The sequence below is a fragment of the Pongo pygmaeus genome, chromosome 1 (assembly GCF_028885625.2).
Source record: "Pongo pygmaeus isolate AG05252 chromosome 1, NHGRI_mPonPyg2-v2.0_pri, whole genome shotgun sequence".
Taxonomy (NCBI): domain Eukaryota; kingdom Metazoa; phylum Chordata; class Mammalia; order Primates; family Hominidae; genus Pongo; species Pongo pygmaeus.
Window position 1 is genome coordinate 152,119,921 of NC_072373.2, and position 23,736 is coordinate 152,143,656.

General features: G+C 35.5%; 1 protein-coding gene across 12 annotated transcripts in view; it reads right to left on the minus strand.

Moving 5' to 3' along the window:
• Nucleotides 1–13,693: 13,693 nt before the first annotated feature.
• Nucleotides 13,694–23,736, minus strand: part of DNAJB4 (DnaJ heat shock protein family (Hsp40) member B4) — a 35,593-nt gene continuing 25,550 nt past the window's right edge. For all 12 annotated transcript variants that reach the window (XM_054480108.2, XM_054480028.2, XM_063653930.1 and 9 more), the window contains 2 exons: nucleotides 17,347–17,915; nucleotides 13,694–14,991 (listed from right to left, as the gene is read on the minus strand). In XM_054480108.2, coding sequence (XP_054336083.1) covers nucleotides 14,758–14,991; nucleotides 17,347–17,915 — 803 coding nt within the window. In that variant the 3' untranslated portion in view covers nucleotides 13,694–14,757. The remainder of the gene's footprint in view (nucleotides 14,992–17,346; nucleotides 17,916–23,736) is intronic.

Below are 23,736 nucleotides of genomic sequence, written 5' to 3' on the forward strand. Positions count from 1 at the left end.
TAGTAAATTTTTAAAAATTTTTAAATGTGATTTATTTAGAAGTTCTCTTTTCTGTAATCAGGGTAAAGCAATGCATCAGAAATAAACTCACTCAAATCTATTTTGAACTAAAATCTAAAGAAATCTAATGAGAAGCTTAAGAAATTTCTCTTTCTTACTAAAACACCCATTTCTTTATGTATGATCTTCATAAAGTCTTTGGTTTGTAAATTTATTTTTTCTAATGTTACTAGCATAGGTTTGCTAAAATACTATATAGACAGAATTTGAAGGAAATCTGAATGTTATTGTCACCACTGACATGAGAATTTAATAGGGCAAATTCAACAGAAATTTACTTTTCCTATCTATAATTATCTTAAGTTGAAGGGGGAAATAAACTCATCTATAAATTAATCAAAATAATGGTTGTTTATTAGAATTTGTCTTATGACCCAAAAATAGCTATATCTACTGCTGTTCCAACAATCAAATAATGAGTAAAAATTTTCCAGTCAGTAGTTTTTAAATGAATTTAAACAAATTGACATTTAAGTTTTAAAATTTAACAATTACTACATTTATATCCTTATGAGAATTCTAGGAGTGTTTTTCAAACTGTGGAGCTGTTTCACAAATGTAGATCATGAAAGAAATGCCGTGGGATGCAATTAGAAAAAAATTAATAAACTAGAGTAAAATTTTAAAATGTCAGTCATTCTATCTAGGAATGGTAAGTAATGGTTTATTAAACTTCCATTTTATATACATTTATGTAAATGAAATTATTATTTTCATAGGTAAAAAATAGGTAATTTCATATTGCCACTTTTATAGATCAAAAAAGTTGAGTATCTGTGATTTCATATGGCTTAAATTAATATACACATACATTCACACACAATGTAAACTAGTAGATAATACTGTAAAATGTATTCTTTTTTTTTTAAAGATAGTGCGGACCCAAAGAGTGAGCAGTAGCAAGATGTATTGTGAAGAGCAAAAGAACAAAGCTTCCACAGTGTGGAAGGGGACCCGAGTGGGTTGCCGGGAATATGTATTCTTACTGGCAAAGAGTAACAACAAAACCCCCCCACACACACCCAAGAATGCTCTCTATACTACATAGTTCTAGAAAACAGCCTAAAGAGTTTTTATTTCTGTTGAATTTCAGAGTAGTTTTACTTATTTATTAAATGTTTGTGGTTTATTAAATTTTATACTATATTATAAAGTGGATGGATATTTAAAAATTTATTGTAAACAAGCTTTGTAACAAGCTTTTTTAAACAAAGCATTGTAAAATAGTCAACTACCTGACTTTAATACCATGCATCATTTACTGTGATTTCTTAACATTAAAAAGAACATGAAGTTTTTTTTTCTACCCTAACATTATTATTTTTTTATTTTTGTTAGGATACTTGCCGACACTTCCAAAGTTCTTAACAACACAAACTTCTGGTCCATGATTTTTAAAAAAATACACACTAACAAATTAAACTTTACTCTAGTCTATTTTCCAGGGTGAACTCTGGTATGATCTCTAAAGGCAGTTTCATCTACAGAAGGATAGATCTCATCTAATGTCATCTCCTTCTAACGGCCGTCGCCAAAATTATAATCAAAGCCAAGGCTAGTAGCTCCTAATCTGATGTCTCCACATCCTGAGGAGACTACAAAGGAGGTAGGTAATATAGATGAGTGATGTTACTTTCAGTATTGGAAATCATCTAATGGGAATCACACACCTAACAGATTATAGAGTGAATTTTTTTAAATAGCATTCTTAGCCAGGTGCTATAGCTTATGACTGTAATGCCAGTGCTTTGAGAAGCTGAGGCAGGAGGATTGCTTGAGGCCAGGAATTCAAGATCAGCCTGGGCAACATAGCAAGGGCCTTGCCTGTACAAAAAAAAAAAAAAAAAATCACATTTTTTGTTTCTAGCTGTTTACTTCGTGTTTATCAGTAGTTGACTAGCTGTTGTATTATGTTGGATATATTAAAATAATAGTTCTGTTTTTCTCAGAGGCAGGGCCTCACTCTGTCACCCAGGTTGGAGTATAGTGGCATGATCATAGCTCACTGCATCCTCAAATCCTAGGGCTCAAGTGATCCTCCTGTCTCAGGCTCTGAAGTCGCTGGGACCACAGCCATGTGCCACCATACCCGGATAATTTTTTTATTTTTTGTAGAAATGGGGTCTCACTATGTTGCCCAGGCTGATCTTGAACTCCTGACTTCAGGCAATCCTCCTGCCTCAACCTCCCAAAGCACTGGGATTACAGGCATGAGCCACTGTGCCTGGCCTAAATATAATAATTCTAACAGCCGTCCCCAAATATAAATACAATAATTATTAATAAATACAACCTGTTCAGCACAAAAAAATGTTTAATTTAATATGGGTGGGGGTAAGAATGTAAGAAAAGGCCTATTTGGGGTAAAAAGGTTAGAACCAATGCTATGAAATAAATTTTTAATGTAGTATACCCATGATCTTTAAAATTTTTATTATGAATCTTATCTGTAATTTAATTTTTATTTTCATTTTCAAGAGGTAAAGCATTTCAAAATTTAGGAGTATGAGGGAAACTATCAATATATGAATCAGAGCCTAAGAAATATAGAACCATATGTCTTTTAAAATCTTCATTTAAAAAAATTTGAACAAAGATAACATTTTAATTTAACATAATTTAAAATATTTGAGTAAACTTCTCTTTCAACATTATCTCGTCCATACCTAGTATTGTTTATAGAGAACTGTATTCTATTAGGAGGTACATATGATAAGTATTCTCCATTTACAAATAGGAAACACAAGCCTGAAAAGAAATGGCCTCTATAGACAGCAAGAGCCAGGATCAGGCACCAACACTTGACATTTTCTAGTCATATCTTTGGCTAGGTGCAATGGCTCACACCTGTAATCCCAGCAGTTTGGGAGGCCAAGTATCATGGAATACTATACAGCCATAAAAAGAATGAAATCATGTCCTTTACAGCCACATGGATGGAGCTGAAAGCCATTATTCGAAGTGAAATAATTCAGAAACAGAAAATAAAAATACTTAAGAGCTAAATAATGGGTACATGTGGACCTACAGATGGAAATAATAGACACTGGGGACTCCAAATGGAGGAAAGGTGGAAATGGGGTAATATTAAAAGACCAGCCTGGGCAACCTGGTGAAACCCCGTATCTACTAAAAATACAAAAAATTAGCCAGCATGGTGGCGCATGAGAATATCTTGAACCCCAGAGGTGGAGGTTTCAGTGAGTTGAGATCACACCACTGCACTCCAGCCTGGGTGACAGAGTGAGACTCCATCTCAAAAAAAAAAAAAAAAAAAGACATTTTCTAGTCCCATTTTCTTTATCTGACATCTACTTCTGCCTCTTTGATATGTATTAGGAAACATAACATCAACAGGATTTGAAAATTAGGAAGCAAATTATATATTTTTCTGCTTTTCAATAAAGGTTCCCATCTCAGGACTTTTGTCATTGCTGTTCCTTTTTCCTTAAATGTTCTTCCAACAGCTGCCCGCTTTGAATCATTAAGGCTGAATGCAAATGTCTCTCTCCCCAGAGAGGCTGTCTTTGATGACTCTAGCTAAAAAGTAACACACTTCTTCCCCCTCCAGTCAGTTTCTATGCCGTTATCATTCTTTTCTTAATGCTTATCATTATTTAAAAAAAAAAGACTTACTTGTTTTTTAATGCAAGTAACGTTTTTTAGTGTTTATCTTCTACGATTAGAATGTAAGGTCTTTAGGGGTAGGACTGTATCTTTAGCATGTACAATGTTATAGCCTCAGTGTGCTCAGTAAATACTTGTTTAATAACTAACTAAAGGTGATTTGATAACTGATAAATTTTGATACGTTTATGAAAAACAGTGTGAAGATTTCTCAATGAGCTAAAAATAGAACTACCGTTAAACCTAGCAATCCCGCTACTGGGTATCTACCCAAAGGAAAATAAATTATTATATTAAAAAAGACACTGGTGCTTGTTTGTTTATCACAGTACTATTCACAATAGCAAAGTCATGGAATCAACCTAAGTGTGTCCATCAATGGTTGATTGGACAAAGAAAATGTGGTATATATACATCACAGAATACTATACAGCCATAAAAAAAATGAAATCATGTCCTTTACAGCCACATGGATGGAGCTGAAAGCCATTATTCGAAGTGAAATAATTCAGAAACAGAAAATAAAATACTTGAGAGCTAAATAATGGGTACATGTGGACCTACAGATAATAGACACTGGGGACTCCAAATGGAGGAAAGGTGGGAATGGGGTAAGAGTTGAAAAATTACCTATTGGGTACAATGTTCACTCTTTGGGTGATGGGTACGCTAGAAGCCCAAACTTCACCATTATGCAAAATATCCATGTAACAAACCCACATATGTATCCCCTGAATCTCAAAAGAAAAAAAATTTAAAACATACTGTATTGAAAGGAGGCGGAGGTTGCAGTGAGCCAAGATCACGCCATTGTACTCCAACATGGGGGCAGAGCGAAACTCCATCTCAAAAATATAAAAAATAATAATAAGTTCTATGAGGGTAAGGAATAGGTTGGTAAATTCACCATTACATCTAACACAGATCTTGGCACAGAGGAGAAATGAATTTTTATTTTATGTCTATCAAAATTAATACAAACTAATAAATTTCCCTGTCTTTCCTTAACTTGTGCAAAGCAGGAGAAAAGAGGTGTATTTGGTTATCATAAAACTAATACAATTTAGACAAAAGGAAAAAATAACCTCGTATTCTTGGTTCTGCCCCTAAATGATACCTAGGCAGAAACAACTACTAGTGGTAGAAAACACATTTCTCATAGGAGGAGGGCATATGGTGCATTTCCACTGTCATGCATTTTATGTATTATGTCCTCAATTCTCAAGTTTATGAAGGCCTTTATAAAGATCATTCTTATCTGTGACCCCAGCATAGCCTAGTGCCCTATGCAAAAAAAAATTCTGACACTGACAACAGCAAGGCATCATAATGAATTTGTCACTATTCATTGAAAGAAATTGGTGGCTTCTGTCAATCTCCTAAAATTATTATCTTAACTAATTCAGTGGATATGGAAGGATTGGTTCAGGTTTTTCAGGTAGAACAAATGAAGACAACTACCATCTTCACAACCATGTAGCCATGAACAGTAGAAATAGCAGGTCAAAAATCACAATCTGGGCGTGAATCTCAGTTGCATCTCTAGCTGTGTGATCTGGGATAAAGGACTTAAGAATGCCTGAATCTCTGTTTCCTCATCTGCCACATGAAGTAGTAATAACAAATAACTACTTCACAAAATTATCAATTACTATACAAAAATATTAGGCCATATATTTGAAAATGTTGATTATGAACTATGTGTTTGCACTCTATGCTCTCATGAAGTTAGTATTTCATAAACTAAAATCAAAAGCAGGCAGGGTTTTTATTTTGACTTTTTTTTTTTTTTTTTTTTGAGACGGAGTTTCACTCTTGTTGCCCAGGCTAGAATGCAATGGCACAACCTTGGCTCACCACAACCTCCACCTCCCGAGTTCAAGTGATTCTCCTGCCTTAGCCTCCCGAGTAGCTGGGATTATAGGCATTAGCCACCACGCCTGGCTAATTTTTTTTTTTTTTTTCAGTAGGCATGAGGTTTCTCTGTGTTGGTCAGGCTGGTCTTGAACTCCGACCTCAGGTGATCCGCCTGCCTCGGCCTCTCAAAGTGCTGGGATTACAGGTGTGAGCTACCATGCCCAGCCTTTATTTTGAATTTTAAAAATACTTACAAATCCCACAATGTATAAATACTTCAAAACATCATGTTTTACAGAGTAAATACATACAATTTTATTTGTCAATGTAAAGAAAAAAGTACTTACAGCATATATAAGTAGGCATAAGATACTTGGTTCAGTCTTTTCAGAATAGTCACACATTCATAGTAATTTTAAAATATTTTTTCTTTCATGTGCCTCTAGATATGGTAAAATGTTTTAACATTAGATATATTTAATATTAAAGTATTTAAGTCTAACTGCATTTACTAGTTAGAATTATATGTTGCTCTTTGATTTAGTGCCTTTACTTTTCTGAAAAAAAAAATTTTTCTTTTTTTTTGAAACAGGGTCTTGCTTTGTCACCCAGGCTGGAGTGCAGTGGCACAATCATAACTCACTGCAGCCTCAACTTCCCAGGCTTAAGCAATTATCTGGTGCCAGCCTCCTGTGTTGCTGGGACCAAAGATGTGGACCACCATGCCTGGTTAATTTTCATATTTTTTGTAGAGACAGAGTCTTGCCATGTGGCCAAGCTGATCTCGAACTCCAGAGCTCAAGCAATCCACCTGCCTTGGCCTCCCAAAGTACTGGGATTACAGGTGTGGGCTCATGCTGGGATATGCCCATGGGCAGAGGCAGATCACTTGAGCCCTGGAGTTCAAGACCAGCCTGGCCAACATGGCAAGACCTCATCTATACAAAAAATACAAAAATTATTGGGGCATGGTCTATACGAAAAATACAAAAAGTATAGGGGAATGGTGGTGTTTGCTTGTCGTCCCAACTACATGGGAGGCTGAGGCCAGAGGATCACTTGAGCCCAGAAGTTCGAGGCTGCAGTGAGTCATAATCATGCCACTGCACTCCAGCTTAGGTGACAGAGTGAGACCCTGACTCAAGAAAAAAAAATTAATAAAATGTTATTTCATAAGAACAAAAAACACATTTTTAAATCAAATACCTATATAAAGAAATTATTGATATTTACATAGTATATATGGTCTATATTCCTTTTTTTAAAGCTACATATAGGTCTTGAAATAATTCAAATCCATTACAATTATCGAAAATACAAGTAAAAAATAAAATATTTTTATATTAATTAAAAGATTGGTAAAGTTTTAAAATCTCTTAGCAACATAAAATTAGAATTCCTGGCTAATGGTTCATCTTCTTAATATTCAAACCCATCACATTTATTAAGACAAATTATTAAATGAGATGACTGGTATCTATTCATAATATTAAGTAAGTCATTGTTTAAAATTTGAAAACTGAAAGAAAATAAATAAGTTTCTCACAGGTGGTGGCTCACACCTGTGATCCCAGCTACTTGGGAGGTTGAGGCAGGAGGATTGTTTGAGGCCAGGAATTCTAGGTTGCAATGAGCTAAGATGGTGCCACAGCACTCCAGCCTGGTTGACTGAGCAAGACCTCACTTCTATAAATAAGTAAAATAAATTCATTTCTCATACACGACACCTCAAGATTCTAACTGTAAATCAAAATAAGATATCAGTTTCATTTTAAAATGTTTGACTTATTTTAAGTTACATTAATTTGGTTAAATAATACAGTTTATATTGTATAAATTTTGTGATATATAAGTCTACCTTTTTTTGGTGCCAAAGCAGAAATGATATAACTTTATATGCCATCTTCAAACTTAATGAGAACAAGCCTATATAACCTAGCAACTAATTTTAAAGAATACTAAGCCCCATTTTAAGCCTGGTTTCCAATTTTAACATCTGAATAATTTCTTCCAAAATTTATACATAAAATATTCTGGGAAAAAAGTATAAAATGTCTAACTATTCCTATTGTGTAATTACTACTCTGAAGTTAGCTGTGCCAATTTTCAAGGTTTCCTTCATAAGTAACGGAGTGTAATGTATAAAAGCCATAGTAAAATATAATTTCCCAGTCTGAAGCAGATATGTTTCTGAAAGCACTGAGATAAGAAAACGATTAGGATTTAAGTTGTCATGGGAAAAAAAATAGTTTTAGGCAGAACCCTAAGAAGACAGTTTTTAGATTCACTAAAATGAAGATTGTATTAAATAGAGGATAATAGTGTATTTAATTAGTAATAGTAAATACTATATGATTTACAATTGCTTGATCACTAGAAATTTTTCAGGATCTCCCATTTTCATAGCTTCAATAAAATGCTTGCAAATTCATTTTTGGTTTGTTAAACATAATAGGCACATCAAGAAGGCAATTTTTAAAAAGTCTAACCTCATTCCTAATGTTTAAACTTTTCAGATCTTATGATTTTCAGTTAACCTCATCTCTGTCTTTTTTTTTTTTTTTTTTGAGATGGAGTCTCACTCTGTCACCCAGGCTGGAGTGCAGTGGCTCCATCTCAGCTCACTGCTACCTCCACTTCCCAGGTTCATGTGATTCTCCTGCCTCAGCCTCCCAAGTAGCAGGGATTACAGGCACCTGCCACCATGCCTGGCTAATTTTTGTATTTTTAGTAGAGACGGGGTTTTGCAGTGTTAGCCAGGCTGGTCTCGAACTCGTGACCTCAAGTGATCTGCCCACCTCCGGCTCCCAAAGTGCTGGGATTACAGGCGTGAGCCATTCATCCGGCCAATCATTTCTTGAACCTCTTCATCCCCAGTCATAGAGATGCAAAATGTATACTTAAGATAAAAAACAATTGTGCAACTTTTACTTAACCGACTCAGATAAACATAACTAAGCTGGGAGCAGTGGCTCATGCCTGTAATCCCAGCACTTTGGGAGGCCGAGGCGGGCGGGTCACGAGTTCAGGAGTTGGAGACCATCTTGGCTAACACGGTGAAACCCCGTCTCTACTAAAAACACAAAAATTTAGCCGGGCGCTGTGGCGGGCGCCTGTAATCCCAGCCACTCAGGAGGCTGAGGCAGGAGAATGGCGTGAACCCGGGAGGTGGAGCTTGCGGTGAGCCGAGATAGTGCCACTGCAGTCTGGCCTGGGGGAAAGAGCGAGACTCCATCTCAACAAAAAACAAACAAACAAAAAAAAAACTAAATATTTCTTGAGCTCGAGAAATAGTTATATAATAATATAATTTATATTATATTATTATATATAAATTATATTATTATTATATAAATTTTAAATTCATCTTACAAAACTACTTCCCATCCAGGCTTTTTGTATCCATTTCAATGGCATCCCTTTAGCAAAAACAGCAGCAGCGGTTTTTACCTCTGGCTTTATTGATTGATTGATTGATTGAGACACAGTCTGGTTATGTTTCCAGGCTGGAGAGCAATGGCGTGATCTTAACTATAATCTCTGCCTCCTGGGCTCACATCAGCCTCCCACCTAAGCCTCCCAAGTAGCTGGGACTACAGGAGTGCCCCACCACACTGGGCTAATTTTTGTATTTTTTGTAGAGATGGAGTTGTGCTATTTTGCCCTGACTGTTCTCGAACTCCTGGGCTCAAGAGATCTGTCTGCATCAGCCTCCCAAAGTGCTGGCATGAGCCACCACAACCGGCCTTGGCTTTATTTCTTATGTGTAAGTCTGCATCAAAAATTTCTCATCTTCCTCAACCATTCGCTTTACTCTCATTTCCTTTTTTCCAACCTCTGGTTTCCTCTTCTTAAAATTATCTCAATTAATAATGGCTCAGCCTGGGCAACATGGTGAAACTCCATCTCTACAAAAAATACAAAAATTAGCCAGGCATGGAGGGGCACGCCTGTAATCCCAGTCACTCAGGGGAGGCTGAAGTGAGAGGATCGGCTTGAGCCTGGGAGGTCGAGGCTGCAGTGAGCCTGGATTGCACTACTGCGCTCCAGCCACAACAAGACCATGCCTTAAAAAAAAAAAACAACTCACTGGACTAAGAAAATGTGGCACATATATACCATGGAATACTATGCAGCCATAAAAAGGATGAGTTCATGTCCTTTGTAGGGACATGGATGAAGCTGGAAACCATCATTCTCAGCAAACTGGGACAAAAAAACAAACACCGCATGTTCTCACTCACAGGTGGGAATTGAACAATGAGAACACCTGGACACAGGAAGGGGAACATCACACACCGATGGATGTTGTGGGTTGGGGGGAGGGGGGAGGGATAGCATTGGGAGATATACCTAATGTAAATGACGAGTTAATGGGTGCAGCACACCAACATGGGACATGTATACATATGTAACGAACCTGCACATTGTTCACATGTACCCTAGAACTTAAAGTATAAAAAAAAAAAAAACCTCAAGAACTAAGTTTACACAAACCAAAATTCTAACAGCTGGAGAGAAGATGTACTAACCAATTTTTAGTTTGGGAGGAGTTACAATATTTGCAAATGTTTGTAGAGATTCCATATGTTATTTGTTATTACAAACTTTTCTTCTCAATAAAATCTGCAGGGTTTTTTTCTTCCTTTCTTCCCCCCTTCTTTTTCTCTGGCCTTTTTTCTTTCCTGTCTCTCCTTTTCTTTTTACAATGATATAATTTAATATTTGAATAGTATTTTACTTGTAAAAGTCTTCATTTGTTATTTATGTAAATTAAAATAATATGCTTGTTTTTTGCTCAGATGTGGCCTTACACTATTTTGAGAATAACATTGGCATATATATTTGTAAACTAATGAAGGACACAGCCCAATTATGGACTATTACTGCTATTAATATCCTTAAAAAGAAAAAGCCTGTTTTTGTAATTAATGTTTCAAAAGCTTTCTAGTGAGCACCAAATTATAACTTTATATGTTCCTAAATGACCGAAAATATTTCAAATGTATATGCTAAATTACACAGACTACACAAATAAATAGGCAAATGAACTTTTCTTTTTAATATTTAAATGGAGTCTTGCTATGTTGCCCAGGCTGGTCTTGAATACCTAGGCTCAAGCAATCCTTCTGCCCTAGCCTCCCAAAGTGGTAGTATTATAGGTGTGAGCCACCACACTTGGCCAGCAAATGAGCTGTAAAAGAATTTAATCTAGTCTTGGAAATTGAGAAACGGGATATCGATGGCATACTGGAGAAAAATGGCACTGAGAATAAGAATTCCCTTTCCAGCTTCCTTTTTTTGAGACAGTCTCCCCCTGTCATGTTGCCCAGGCTGGAGTGCAGTGGCATAATGTCAGCTCACTGCAACCTCCACCTCCCAGGTTCAAGCGATTCTCCTGCCTTAGCCTCCCAAGTAGCTGCTATTACAGGTGCCTGCCACCATGCCCAGCTAATTTTTGTATTTTTAGTAGAGAGGGGGTTTCACTATGTAGACCAGGCTGGTCTCAAACTCCTGGCCTCAAGTGATCCACCTGCCTCAGCCTCCCAAAGTGCTGGGATTACAGGCACGAAGCACCGCACCCGGCCTGCTCTCCTTTTTTTTTTCTTTCTTTTATTTTTTAATGACCAGAAGAGTCTTGAATACATCAAACCTGCTCTTTAACCACAGACAAGCCACTTAGCATCTCTGAGTTTCTTTATCTAGAAAATGGGATTTTTAAAATTATTTCCAGCTCCAAATGTTTTATGAATTTTATGAACTAGAACTATCACAAAAAAAAATTTTTACAGTTGAAATATTTACTCTATAAAACTTCATCTATTTACTCACATTTTGATTAAGCTATTATTTAAAAGTAACAAACCACATTTTTTTCTATACTTCTCCATAAAGGGTAAAAAATAAACCGTGTATACATGAAGTCAGACATATAGGCAGTATACTACATTACACATTAGTAGATAAAAATTATTTTTAGATTAAGAATATTTAGTCTTAACTCTTTGAGGTTATGTAAATAGTCCTTGGAATATGAAGATAGTCCCTTCTGAGCCATTTACTGAGTCTAATCACATATATTAATTTCCTTTATCCATCATAACTATTTGAATGACAGTTTCCCAAAAATAAACAAACAAGAGTATTTTCAACTCCTTGTCTCCAAGGAAGGCTAACAATAGGCAGGAGTGATGAGCTACAGTAGATGTGACTAACTCAGATGCTTTCAGAGGCCCAGGCAATATAACTAAACATGTGAAGCAGCTTTATGTAATGCAATAGATAATGGTAGGTGAGTGGCAATGGAAGAGTCCATGTCTTGCCTAAAAGCATTCTAATTAAAAAATAGTTTTAAACCACTGAGCTGGCCAAACAAAATACCTCTGTTAGCAGGCCATTAATCACCTTGGCTTATACTTGTTTTTTGTTTTTGTTTTTGAGAGAGGGTCTCACTCTGTTACCCAGGCTGAGTGCAGTGGTGCAATCAGGGCTCACTACAGCCTCTACCTCCTGGGCTCAAGTAATCCTCCCACCTCAACCTCCCAAGTAGTTGGGACTACAGCACATGCTACCAGGCTCAGCTAATTTTAAAATTTTTTGTAGAGATGGAGTCTTACTATGTTGCCCAGCCTGGTTTCAAACTCCTGGACTCAAGTTTTGATTTTCCTCTGCCTCAGCCTCCCCAAGTGATGGGATTACAGGCGTAAGCCACAGTGCCGGGCCTTCTTCTTTTTTTTTTTTTTTTTAACATAAGCAATTTGTGGTTTTTCTTTTAGGAAAGATAAACATCTTCTTTATGGGATCTATAGTACTTGAAAACTATTCCGGCTATCCAAGAACCTGGTTGAATTTAAAGAAAATATTTTTAAAAGTACTCTCATAATTTGAAAAAATAAATTAAAAAACTTTAAAACTCTACTATTATTACTACTTTTAATTCAACATTCAACACATAAAAACTGGGCACTTACTACATGCTAAAGCATTGTCAATATCCTTTAAGATAAGAGAGATACTGGTATACTGGTTTTGTGTAGTTATGTAAATTTATTTACTACTAGAATAATAATTCTCTGCTTAAAAAAACTTTTTAATCCAAAGATTATTATATATCTATCTATAAATCATTTATTTTACCTGGGAGAAAATGCTTAATCAAGAAAATTTCAATAAATAATGATGAGTTTAAAACAGAAACCACTATCAGTCACCACGTTGACTGATGCTTTTCAGATCTAGATCTTTAGACTTGTGAGAAAATTTCTGTAATGTTCACATTCTGTAGGGAGTTTTAACTGTCATCCAGAGAGACAGTTATAGAGGAATCATTTATGAATTAGAGTAATAAATACGATTAGCTGAATTCTGTGGCATTTTTTTCAAGCATTTTCCATTTGCAACTCAAATATATGGTTACTCTCAGAAATTCCACTTTTAGGTATATACCCATGAGAATTGAAACACAAAAACTGGCACGCAAATGTTCACAGCAGCATTATTTATAATAGCCAAAAAAGTAGAAATAAGCCAAATGCCCATAATTAATGAAAAGATAAACAAATTGTGGTATATCCATATGATGTGCCACACAAAAAATAAAGTACTGATACGTGATACAACATAGATGAACCTTGAAAACATTAAGCTAAATGAAAGAGGCCAGACCAAAAAAAAAAAAAAAGCCATATATTGTTTGAGTCTGTTTATGTGAAATGTCCAGAACAGACAAATCCATACAGATGAAAAGTAGATGGTAGTGTTTTCAGGGGCTGGAGGAAGGGAAGAATGGGAAGTAACTGCTAATGGATTTAGGATTTCTTTTTGGGGTGATGAAAATACTCTAGAATTAGAAAGTGATGATGATTGTACCACTTTGTGAATATTACTAAAAACCACTGAATTGTATATTTTAAGGGTAAACTTTATGGCATGTAAATTATATCTCAATAAAGTAATAAAGAATATGGCTATTATAACCTATTTATATTGGATTTCTAAAAGAATATTTCATATTCTACTAAAAGGTGATAGGACCCAGTATATATATATATATATATATATATATATAATCCTGAAAGCTATTTTATAACCAAAAACTGTTTCAAAACATCATTCTCACTATAGTTATAAAACAGAAACAAAACTAAAATTTTTAAACATAAATATATTTAAAAAATTAAAACACCTAAGAAATGCAATCTATACATATGAAAAAGTAAAATATTTATATGCATAACAAGTAGTTGCAACATTATCCATAAGCAGCAGTTACTGTTTATTTTCCCTATATTTTGGTTTAACACCATAGTGTAGTGGTAGTTCATTCTTTTTAGGGAAATTACATAAAGTACATATAGCATATTATTAGTAAGTTATAGAAGACTGTATAACTGGAAAATTAATTCCAAGTAACAGCATTTCCTCTAAAAACACATCTATTATTAAACAAATTACTTTAAACTAGCAGAGAAAATGAGCCTATAATTTATTAAGTACAAGATATATAGTCAACTTGCATAAAATTACATATGGCATTTTAAAAAGTCTATTTCTAAAATATCAGTAATTCAAGCAATTGGGATTTCCACAGAAGAGAAATTGCCATTACTTTCCTTTTTATGAAGAAAGATCTGCCTTAAGAACATCACAACGATGTTATTAAGAAATGCTACAGCATACTTTAAAAATCAAAATGGTGAAATATATTCATCAGGATATTCTTTTACAGATAGCAGCCCTATAGCAGCATTTCAGAAGGTGATTTAAATCTAATAACTGACTTGGGTTTTTATTCTCTTCTAGAAATACATATTACATGTATAGTTTAGTTAAGAATTTTCATTTCCATTATAAAGGGGAACTTTTCATACTGATTATCTAAAGGTATAAGAAATTAAGTAATTGGATAGTCTAGCACTTTATTAGAAATATATCTGCTGACTCCACAAAAACAACTTTTACATATAAGCAAATTACTAAAACTATCTAAATCAGGAGAAATGAAATAAAATGCAGTGAATGGTTTTCTCTTTTATCTCTAACTGTAAAAATCCCTTTTGCCTATTTATTTGACCCGTCTCTATTCATGCAATTTAATGAACCCTCAAAAGAATTTACACATCTTTATACAGAATTCACATCTACATCAGTAAACTGCCAGTCCTTTTATATTTTCAGTGCCTTATCAAAATATGGGTAACAAAGTTCTTCATTCTATGAGGCAGGAAGATGTTTCCTAAGTACTTCTTTGGATGAAGACGATATAGTATCTGGGAAGGACACCTCAAATTCTATTAGAAGGTCACCACGTTGGTCAGGATTTTTTGGAAATGGCAGCCCATATCCAATAATTCTTCTCCTCATTCCGGGTTTCACAATATCATTTACTGACATAGGTATGTTTCTTCCATCCAGTGTTGGTACATTAATTGAGCAGCCACACAATGCCTAAAATGGACCAAATAAAATAAAATGAAAACACTTCAAAACTCAAAAATCTAAGCACAAATATTACCAGATGGTAAAGGATAATACCACTAAGGTAAAACTTTAACCTCCAAAAGAATAACAATAGTTATAATTTTTTTTCCCTCATTAGAAAATTCCTTCAGAGGTCAGGCACGGTGGCTCACATCTGTAATCCCAATGTTTTGGGAGGCCAAGGCAGGCAGATCACCTGAGGTCAGGAGTTCATGACCAGCCTCACCAACATGGAGAAACCTCGTCTCTACTAAAAATACAAAATTAGGCAAGCATGGTGGCACATGCCTGTAATCCCAGCTACTCAGGAGGCTGAGGCAGGAGAATCACTTGAACCTGGCAGGCGGAGGTTGCAGTGAGCCGAGATCGTGCCATTGCACTCCAGCCTGGGCAACAAGAGCAACACTGTCTCAAAAAAAAAAAAAGAAAAGAAAAGAAAAGAAAAAAAGGAAAATTCCTTCAGGACATGCATTATTAGATATGTTACCAAAAAAAAAAAAGGAAGAAAAGAAAAGGTAAAAGAGAAGTAAAGGATATATTCCACATTGCCCTGGAATGACATGGTTATTTTGAAGCTGCTATTAATACATTCAAGATGCAGGGATTGGAATGGGAGAAGAGGGAGAAATTCAGGACTAGAAAGAACAGGATAGGAGCAACTATTTCTCTGGAAAGTATTAGGACAAGAAATATATTTGTTTTAGATAACAAATGTTTACTGAGCATTTACTATATGCCACACATTCTGGCTAGATGGTGAGCCTTATAGGGACCATGAACACCAACCCCAGCTTAAGGAATGCACAAGGAACTCACAGAAACATAGAAGCAAACTAGCCATTATAATACTGTATAGTGTAAGAACAGAGGTAAGCATGGAGGTCTTTTGTAAGAGAAAGAGCACCCAACTTAACCCCTTAGATTCCGGGAGTAGAGGATGCTTGGCCAGTAGCAGGTAGGTATTAGAGCAGGGTAAGAAACAATAGTGTTCCATAGAGTACAGCTCAAGTATACAAGATAATAATAGAGCAAACTGGGCCGGGTGCGGTGGCTCACGCTTATAGTCCTAGCACTTTGGGAGGCTGAGGTGGGCGGATTACTTGAGGTCAAGAGTTCAAGATGAGCCTGGCCAACATGGTGAAAACCTATCTCTACTAAAAATATGAAAATCAGCTGGGCATGGTGGCGGGCGCCTGTAATCCCAGCTACTCAGGAGCCTGAGACAGGAGAATTACTTGAACCTGGGAGGTGGAGGCTGCAGTACTAGCTGAGATTGTGCCACTGCACTCCAGCATGGGTTACAGAGCGAGACTCCATCTCAAAAAAAAAAATAATAATAATAATAATAATAGAGCAAACTTGGGGAAGTGCATATACATTTTATGGGTAGACATCAGATTTAAAATGACTTATTTTAAGCTAAAAAGTTTGGACTTTATGGTAGAGGTTATATAGAGCAATTTAAGAATTTGAAGCAGGGAACTGCTATGACCATATTTGCAAAGTTACAATCCAATTTGAGAAATAGTACAAATAGGCCAGGCGCAGTGGCTCACACCTGTAATCCTAGCACTTTGGGAGGCCAAGGCGAGTGGATCACCTGAGGTCAGGAATTCAAGACCAGCCTGGCCAACATGGTAGGTAAAACCCCGTGTCTACTAAAAATACAAAAATTAGCTGGGTGTGGTGGTGGGCGCCTGTAATCCCAGCTACTTAGGAGGCTGAGGCAAGAGAATCACTTGAACCCGGAGGCAGAGGTTGCGGTGAGCCAAGATCGCACCAACGTGGGTGACAGAGCAAGACTCTTGTCTCAAAAAAAAAAAGAAATAGGGCAAATAAGAACTCAAATAATAATTGTATTAATGTAGTACCATTATAATTTATAAATGTATATATTTATATGCACTTATAAATGTATATTAATATAAATGTATACAAATTTATTTATAGTGAATTATAATTTTCTTCTAATCTTTTTTGTTATGCAATTATTACTCCATATTAACAACTTTAGAACAAACCCTATATACAAAGACTAATGTGTTGAGATTACCAATGCAGATCTCATAAACCACATTTGTAAAAGCAGCCTCATAGTACATAATCCAGTTAACACTTGACACTTTATAAGTAACTAAGGTTAGAAAATATAATCACATCCATAAAAGAGGTATAATACTAGTACTATCTTAGAGGATTGTTATAATAATTATTTTTAATGTATAATAGGCATTAAATAAATGTTAGCTATTATCTAGATACACTCCCTATGATCAACTACATAATTATTTGGTCTTAGGATTTTAGGTCCTACCAACTTACCTCTCGTAAACTAATTTTAGCAGTATAAATTATATTTGATCCATCCCTTTTAAATTTTGGATGATCTTTGTCTTTAATGATAAAAACAATGTCTGCTGGAATACTATTTGGTGTTTCATCTCCTTCTCTTGGAAAAGTAATTTTGGTGCCTTCTTTCCACCCTTTTTTAATCTCAATGGTAAGAATTTTGTCCTCAGATCTGTAACTCCTTCCATCAGCGTTTAGCCTTTTTCGAGAAATCTTCATCCGTTTGGTACAACCACTATATATCTCTTCAAGTGATACTCTAAGTTCATGAATAACTGGAGGATCTTGTTTGAGGCGGGATGGCCCCACAGAATTCCTGTCTCTTGGATATCCATTCATGCTGAAACCAAAGGCACTAAAAGGATCACCATCTATTTCCATTTCTTCAGAATCTCTACCACCACCCATTCGTCTTCCAAAGAAAATTTCAAAGGGGTTGGACCCTCCAAAAAATGCAGCAAATGTAGCATGAGGATCGCCATGAAAGGTGTACCGGAAGGTACCTCCTTGTCCATCAGTACCTCCTGCTCCTCCTTTCAACCCTAATTGAAGAGATAAGCATGATTAGAAAAAAGCTTGCAACTCTTAAAAGTTAAATTTTCAAAAACTGTATTGCTAATAAATTTTGGCTAACTTACATTAAAATGTATTAATATTGGCCAGAAATGCCACTTTAACTAAATACAGAACAGCTATAAAACTCTTGATGATTACATCCTAAGTTAAATTGTTAGTTTTCAAATTCTTCCTCCAAATCAGCATTTTTGTTTGTTTGTTTGTGTTTTGAGACAGAGTTTCGCTCTTGTTTGCCCAGGCTGGAGTGCAATGGCGCAATCTTGGCTCACCGCAACCTCCGCCTCCCAGGTTCAAACGATTCTCCTGCCTCAGCCTCCCGAGTAGCTGGGATTACAGGCATGTGCTACCACGCCCGGCTAATTTTACGAGGTTTCTTCATGTTGGTCAGGCTGGTCTCGAACTCCCAACCTCAGGTGATCTGCCTGCCTTGGCCTCCCAAAGTGCTGAAATTACAAGTGTGAGCCACTGCTTCTGGCCAAATCAGCATCTCTAATATTTATTCCTGATTCTTTGTTCCACAGGTAAGTAAGAAAAATAAAATAAGTTCAGGCGCAGAGGCTCATGCCTGTAATCCCAACACTTTGGGAGGCGGAGGCAGGCAGATCATGAGGTCAGGAGTTTGAGACCAGCCTGGCCAACATAGTGAAACCCTGCCTCTACTAAAAATACAAAAAATTAGCCAGGTGTGGTGGTGGGCGCCTGTAATACTAGCTACTCAGGAAGCTGAGGCAGGAGAATCACTTGAACCCGGGAGGCAGAAGTTGCAGCGAGCTGAGATCACACCACTGCACACCAGCCCGGGCAACAGTGTGAGACTCTGTCTCAAAAAAAAAAAAAAAAAAAAAGAAAAAGAAAAAGAAAATAAAACTGGGAACTCCTTATCTTATAAACTACTGATCTGGCATGCTGAAGTATATAAATTATATAAGTATCTACTTATAAATATATAAGTTTTTAAAAGATGTCAGTTGGAAGGTCTTCAGCAATCAACACAAAGTGCAGAACTTAAATCTTTAATTTTTATTACAATCAAACAATATATATAACATTTAAAAATATAAATATATTAATAAAATATATAGTAAAATATAAAATACCATATTCATACTGTTTATATATAATATAAATAAAATAGAAATATGTAAAAATATAATGTAATCAAAATACCATATTCATTCTAACTAGTTTTATTTCAGATCATCTTTTACTGTTTAAGAATTAAAATAGGGCCAGGTGCAGTGGCTCACACCTGTAATCCTGGCACTTTGGGAGGCCGAGTTGGGTGGATCACTTGAGGTCAGGAGTTCGAGACCAGCCTGGTCTACATGGTGAAACCCCAACTCTACTATAAATACAAAATTAGCTGGGCATGGTGGCACATGCCTATAATCCCAGCTACTTGGGAGGCTGAGGCAGGAGAATCGCTTGAACCTGGGAGGCAGAGGTTACAGTGAGCCAAGACTGCACCACTGCACTCCAGCCTGGGCAACAGGAGCAAAACTCCATCTCAAAAGAAGAAAAAAAAAAAAAGAATTAAAATAGAACTGTGTGTCAGAGAGTGAAAAAAATGCTAATAATGAGGACACTCTATGAAGAATGGTTTTTTAGACACTACAGTTGTCATTCCTACTCTAGATACCAAATTTGTTTAGGCATACCACATCTTAGCATTAATTTCAAGGCTTGTAAGAAGAAGACTGAAATCAAGAGCTGTAAACTTTGACACGTAAGGCCTCTATATGGGTTATTTCTGTCTCTTGTGAACAGTCCACCTCAGGCAACAATATAGTGACTTTTTGACCCTTTGCTTAAGGGTTCCACTAAGTAATATTTAACCCACAAAAGATTATATTTGAAACAACATTTTCCACTATGTGTGAAAGAAATGTTCTACTAAAATCCAAAAAACAACAGTATAGTGATCTTTTAAGGGGTCAATACTGATCAAGAAACAAGCAAGAAAAGAATCTAAAAATCATAAAACTATGAAAAATCCAACAGATGAAGCTAGGAGATTCTAATATCTCCAAACAGTGGTGATTTGAAGGCAGGAAATATATTTATTTTGCATTGCTCATGCATACAGGGCTGAAAATGGTAGGTATTCATGCCTAGTGAATGAAGGGAATGAACTAATTCCTAAAGTCCTTCTAAATCAAAACTAAAAAAGGTGTCTTGAGTATTGGTACAGAGAAAAAGGCAGAAGCAAAAACAATGTAAAATATAATCACACATTTACATATATGAGAGATTTAACAATTTAAAATGCCACTAACACACAGCATACTTTAAAGAAACTTAGTTTTGCTTATGTCTTATTCTACATTTGGCTTCTTCCATTAAAAGGTATATATCTACTCTATTTCATCTAACAGGGTCTCAAGTGATATCTAAATTTTTACCTTCCTCCATGAATAGAAATCTGGAGAGACCAAGAGAGACCTAATAATCTGAAAATTGCCAAAATATGTATTGAACAATACATCCAAATAGTTAGGGAAATTCCTTGTAGAAACTGAATGACAAGTATAAGCAGGACAAGATCTTTTCATAAGCAGCTCATCCAAATTTCCCTTTTATAAATTTTAGTAGTATAACTCCAAATGTTAAAAAGGTAATGGCAGATTTTTTTTTTTAATGATAGAATAATATGTAGCTCAAGGTCATGACCAAAGTGACTCAACCAATGCTTAAACTATTTAAATCATTTTATCCTTCATCCCATAGACTTAAGGGAGTATAATTATTTAACTGAGTTAAAAGTAAACTGGGTAAATCAGCCTGCCCAATCTAGCCTCTTATAAGACAAAATTTAAATACTTGCACCCATAATGAATTCATGAAAAGAAAGAATAACGTTTTAATTTATTACATCATGGGTTTGGCTTTCTGGAAAACCTCTTCCTCCTTTGCCAAAAAGGGTAATTCGGTCAGAATTACAAAGTCCCTGAGAAGATTCATACAAAGTCTGAAGTAACTTATCAAAGCTGATAAAAAGACTCCAATGCAGCTTTGAGGTTTTCCTAGACACTATTAAACAGTCAACTATGCAGCTCAGACAAAGAACGAAGCTACTCTAATGAATGAAAAAAATCCTAGGCTGGGCACGGTGGCTCATGCCTGTAATCCCAGAACTTTGGGAGGCCAAGGTGGGTGGAGCATGAGGTCAGGAGTTCAAGATCAGCCTGACCAACATGGTGAAACCTCGTCTCTACTAAAAATACAAAAATTAGCCAGGCGTGGTGGCGCACGCCTGTAAAATCCCAGCTACTCAGGAGACTGATTCTGTCTCAAAAACAACAAAAAAAAGAAAAAAATCCTACCAAAATTCATGCCACTATAATATACATTATTATGCAAGTATCACTTGCATTGTCTAGCACATAAAATTATAAGTAATGTCACATTAACTATATGGTCAGTTCTTAATCATGTACATTTTGAATGCTAATACAAATGTTTAATATCCAATTGGATTCCCTCTGCTATTCAAAATGTTTTCTAGACACCATCATCACTTTGTGTGATCAAAAAATGCACTAGAGAAGCAACATTTGCCTACGATTTAGCAGGACTGCTATTATTTTACAACTAACCAGTTATCCAGTTTGCAGTCCCAAACCAAATATGTGTTTGGAATACTATCTACAACAATGATTCTCACTAATTAGTTAAGGTTGACTAAAAGTTTCCAAAAGAAGAAACACTGGAGAAAAATTCAGATTGCAAAGAAAAAAACATGATAATACTTTAATAACTCTTACTCTATCCAAGGAGATCTAATATGTAAAAATCCAGATTTATAGCAAGACTTCAGTTATCAAATAATGAGATTCTGAGATTTTTTAAACAGTTTTAATTCACAAAAATCAAATTTACTTACATGTTTTTAGAACACACAGTGAATTAAAAAAAATCCAGCTAGCTAAGTATATAAGTTAAAGAACAGAAGAGAACTAGTATAAAGATTAATAAATACAAGTTTTATCATTTAAACACTACCTTTTAATATCTGAAGTTACTGAATAAATCATAAGCAATAACAAAATAAGGAAAGCATAAAAAAAGAAAAATTAGAGAACTAGAATAAATGAGGATGTGTTATTGAAAATCTTTTCTTTTAAATCTCTTAACACAAATTTTTGTTGACATCCACTAAACTATTCAAGACTAAACCTAAAGCTTTAGAGAGTGGTTCAGAATCCAATTTTAAATTTCTGTAGTTTTGTGGTTTTTGTTTTCAAATGATTCAACTATAGAGAAATTTTATTTTTAAAAAGATGTATTACATACATAAAATTAACCTATTGTACAAATACAATTCAATTGATTACAGTAAATTGATAGAGTTGTATAACCATCATCACAATCCAGTTATAGAACATTTCCATCATTCCAAAGAATTCTCTAGTTCTTATTTGTAGCTAATCCCCACTCCCACCTCAAGTCCTAGGCAAGAAGGATCTGCTTTCTTTTTCTATATACTGGCCTTTTCCAGACATTTCACATAAATAAAATCATACAATATATAGTCTTTTACATCTGGCTTCTTTCATTTAGCATAATTTCTGAGGTTCATCCATGGTGTAGCATGTTTCACAAATTGGTCCTTTTATTGCTAAATAGTTCCTCATTGAATGTATATAGCACATTTTGTTTAATTCACCAATTTATGGTGCTTTCAGATTGTTTCCAGTTTGGGGCTATTATAAATAATGCTGCTATAAGCATTCAGGTACATGTCTTTGTGTGGACATGTTTTTGTTTCCCTTTTATAGATTCCTAAAAGTAAATTTGAGTTATCTGTATTTTTTTTCTTTCCTTTGTTTTTTCTAGAGGTAGGGTCTTGCTATGTTGCAAAGGCTGGACTCAAACTCTTGGGCTCAAGCAATCCTTCAGCCTCAGCCTCCCTGTTAGCTGAGACTACAGGCATATGCCACCTCACCCAGCTAGCCAACTGTTTTTAAAACAAAGCATTTTAAATTGTGAATATTCAGAACACAAATATACTGTGCTCTGGATTACTGGTTCTTTCACTCCTAAATACATAAATTTAGCATATGCAACTTATATACTTTTCAGTTTATGGTTCCTTATTCCCACCATCCCAGCTCTAAGTCCCAAGACTGTAATAACTTGGGGGGAGCGGGAAGAAGGATACCAGGTAAATTAATAGTGTTTCCATAGTCCTAAAGTTCAGTGTTTTGTTACTACTGGAGAAACCTATGGAACCACGTCTGGAGATAAATAAAAGGCAAAGAGAAAAAATGTTTTCCCCTACTTTCTCAGTGTATCTAAATGGGATTTTTTAATAGAATAAATGAGATATTCTGAATAAACGGCAACTTAATATAATACTTTTCCTGTGAAGGAAGAATAATTTTAAAAAATAATTCAAATAACTTTCATTCAATTGTATTTTCTTTTTTTCCTTTTTTTTTTTGAGATGAGGTCTCGCTCTGTCGCCCAGGCTTGAAGTGCAGTGGCTCGATCTCGACTCACTGCAACCTCCGCCTCTTGGGTTCAAGTGATTCTCCTGCCTCACCCTCCCAAGTAGCTGGGATTACAGGTGTCTGCCACCACACCTAGCTAATTTTTGTATTTAGTAAAGACAGGGTTTCACCACGTTGGCCAGGCTGGTCTCGAACTTCTGACCTCAGGTGATCGCCTGTCTCGGCCTCCCAAAGTGTTGGGTTTACAGGCGTGAGCCACAGCGCCTGGCCCATTCAATTGTATTTTCAAGTAACCTATAACTAGAGAATGGTATTTCTGCATAATATATTTCTA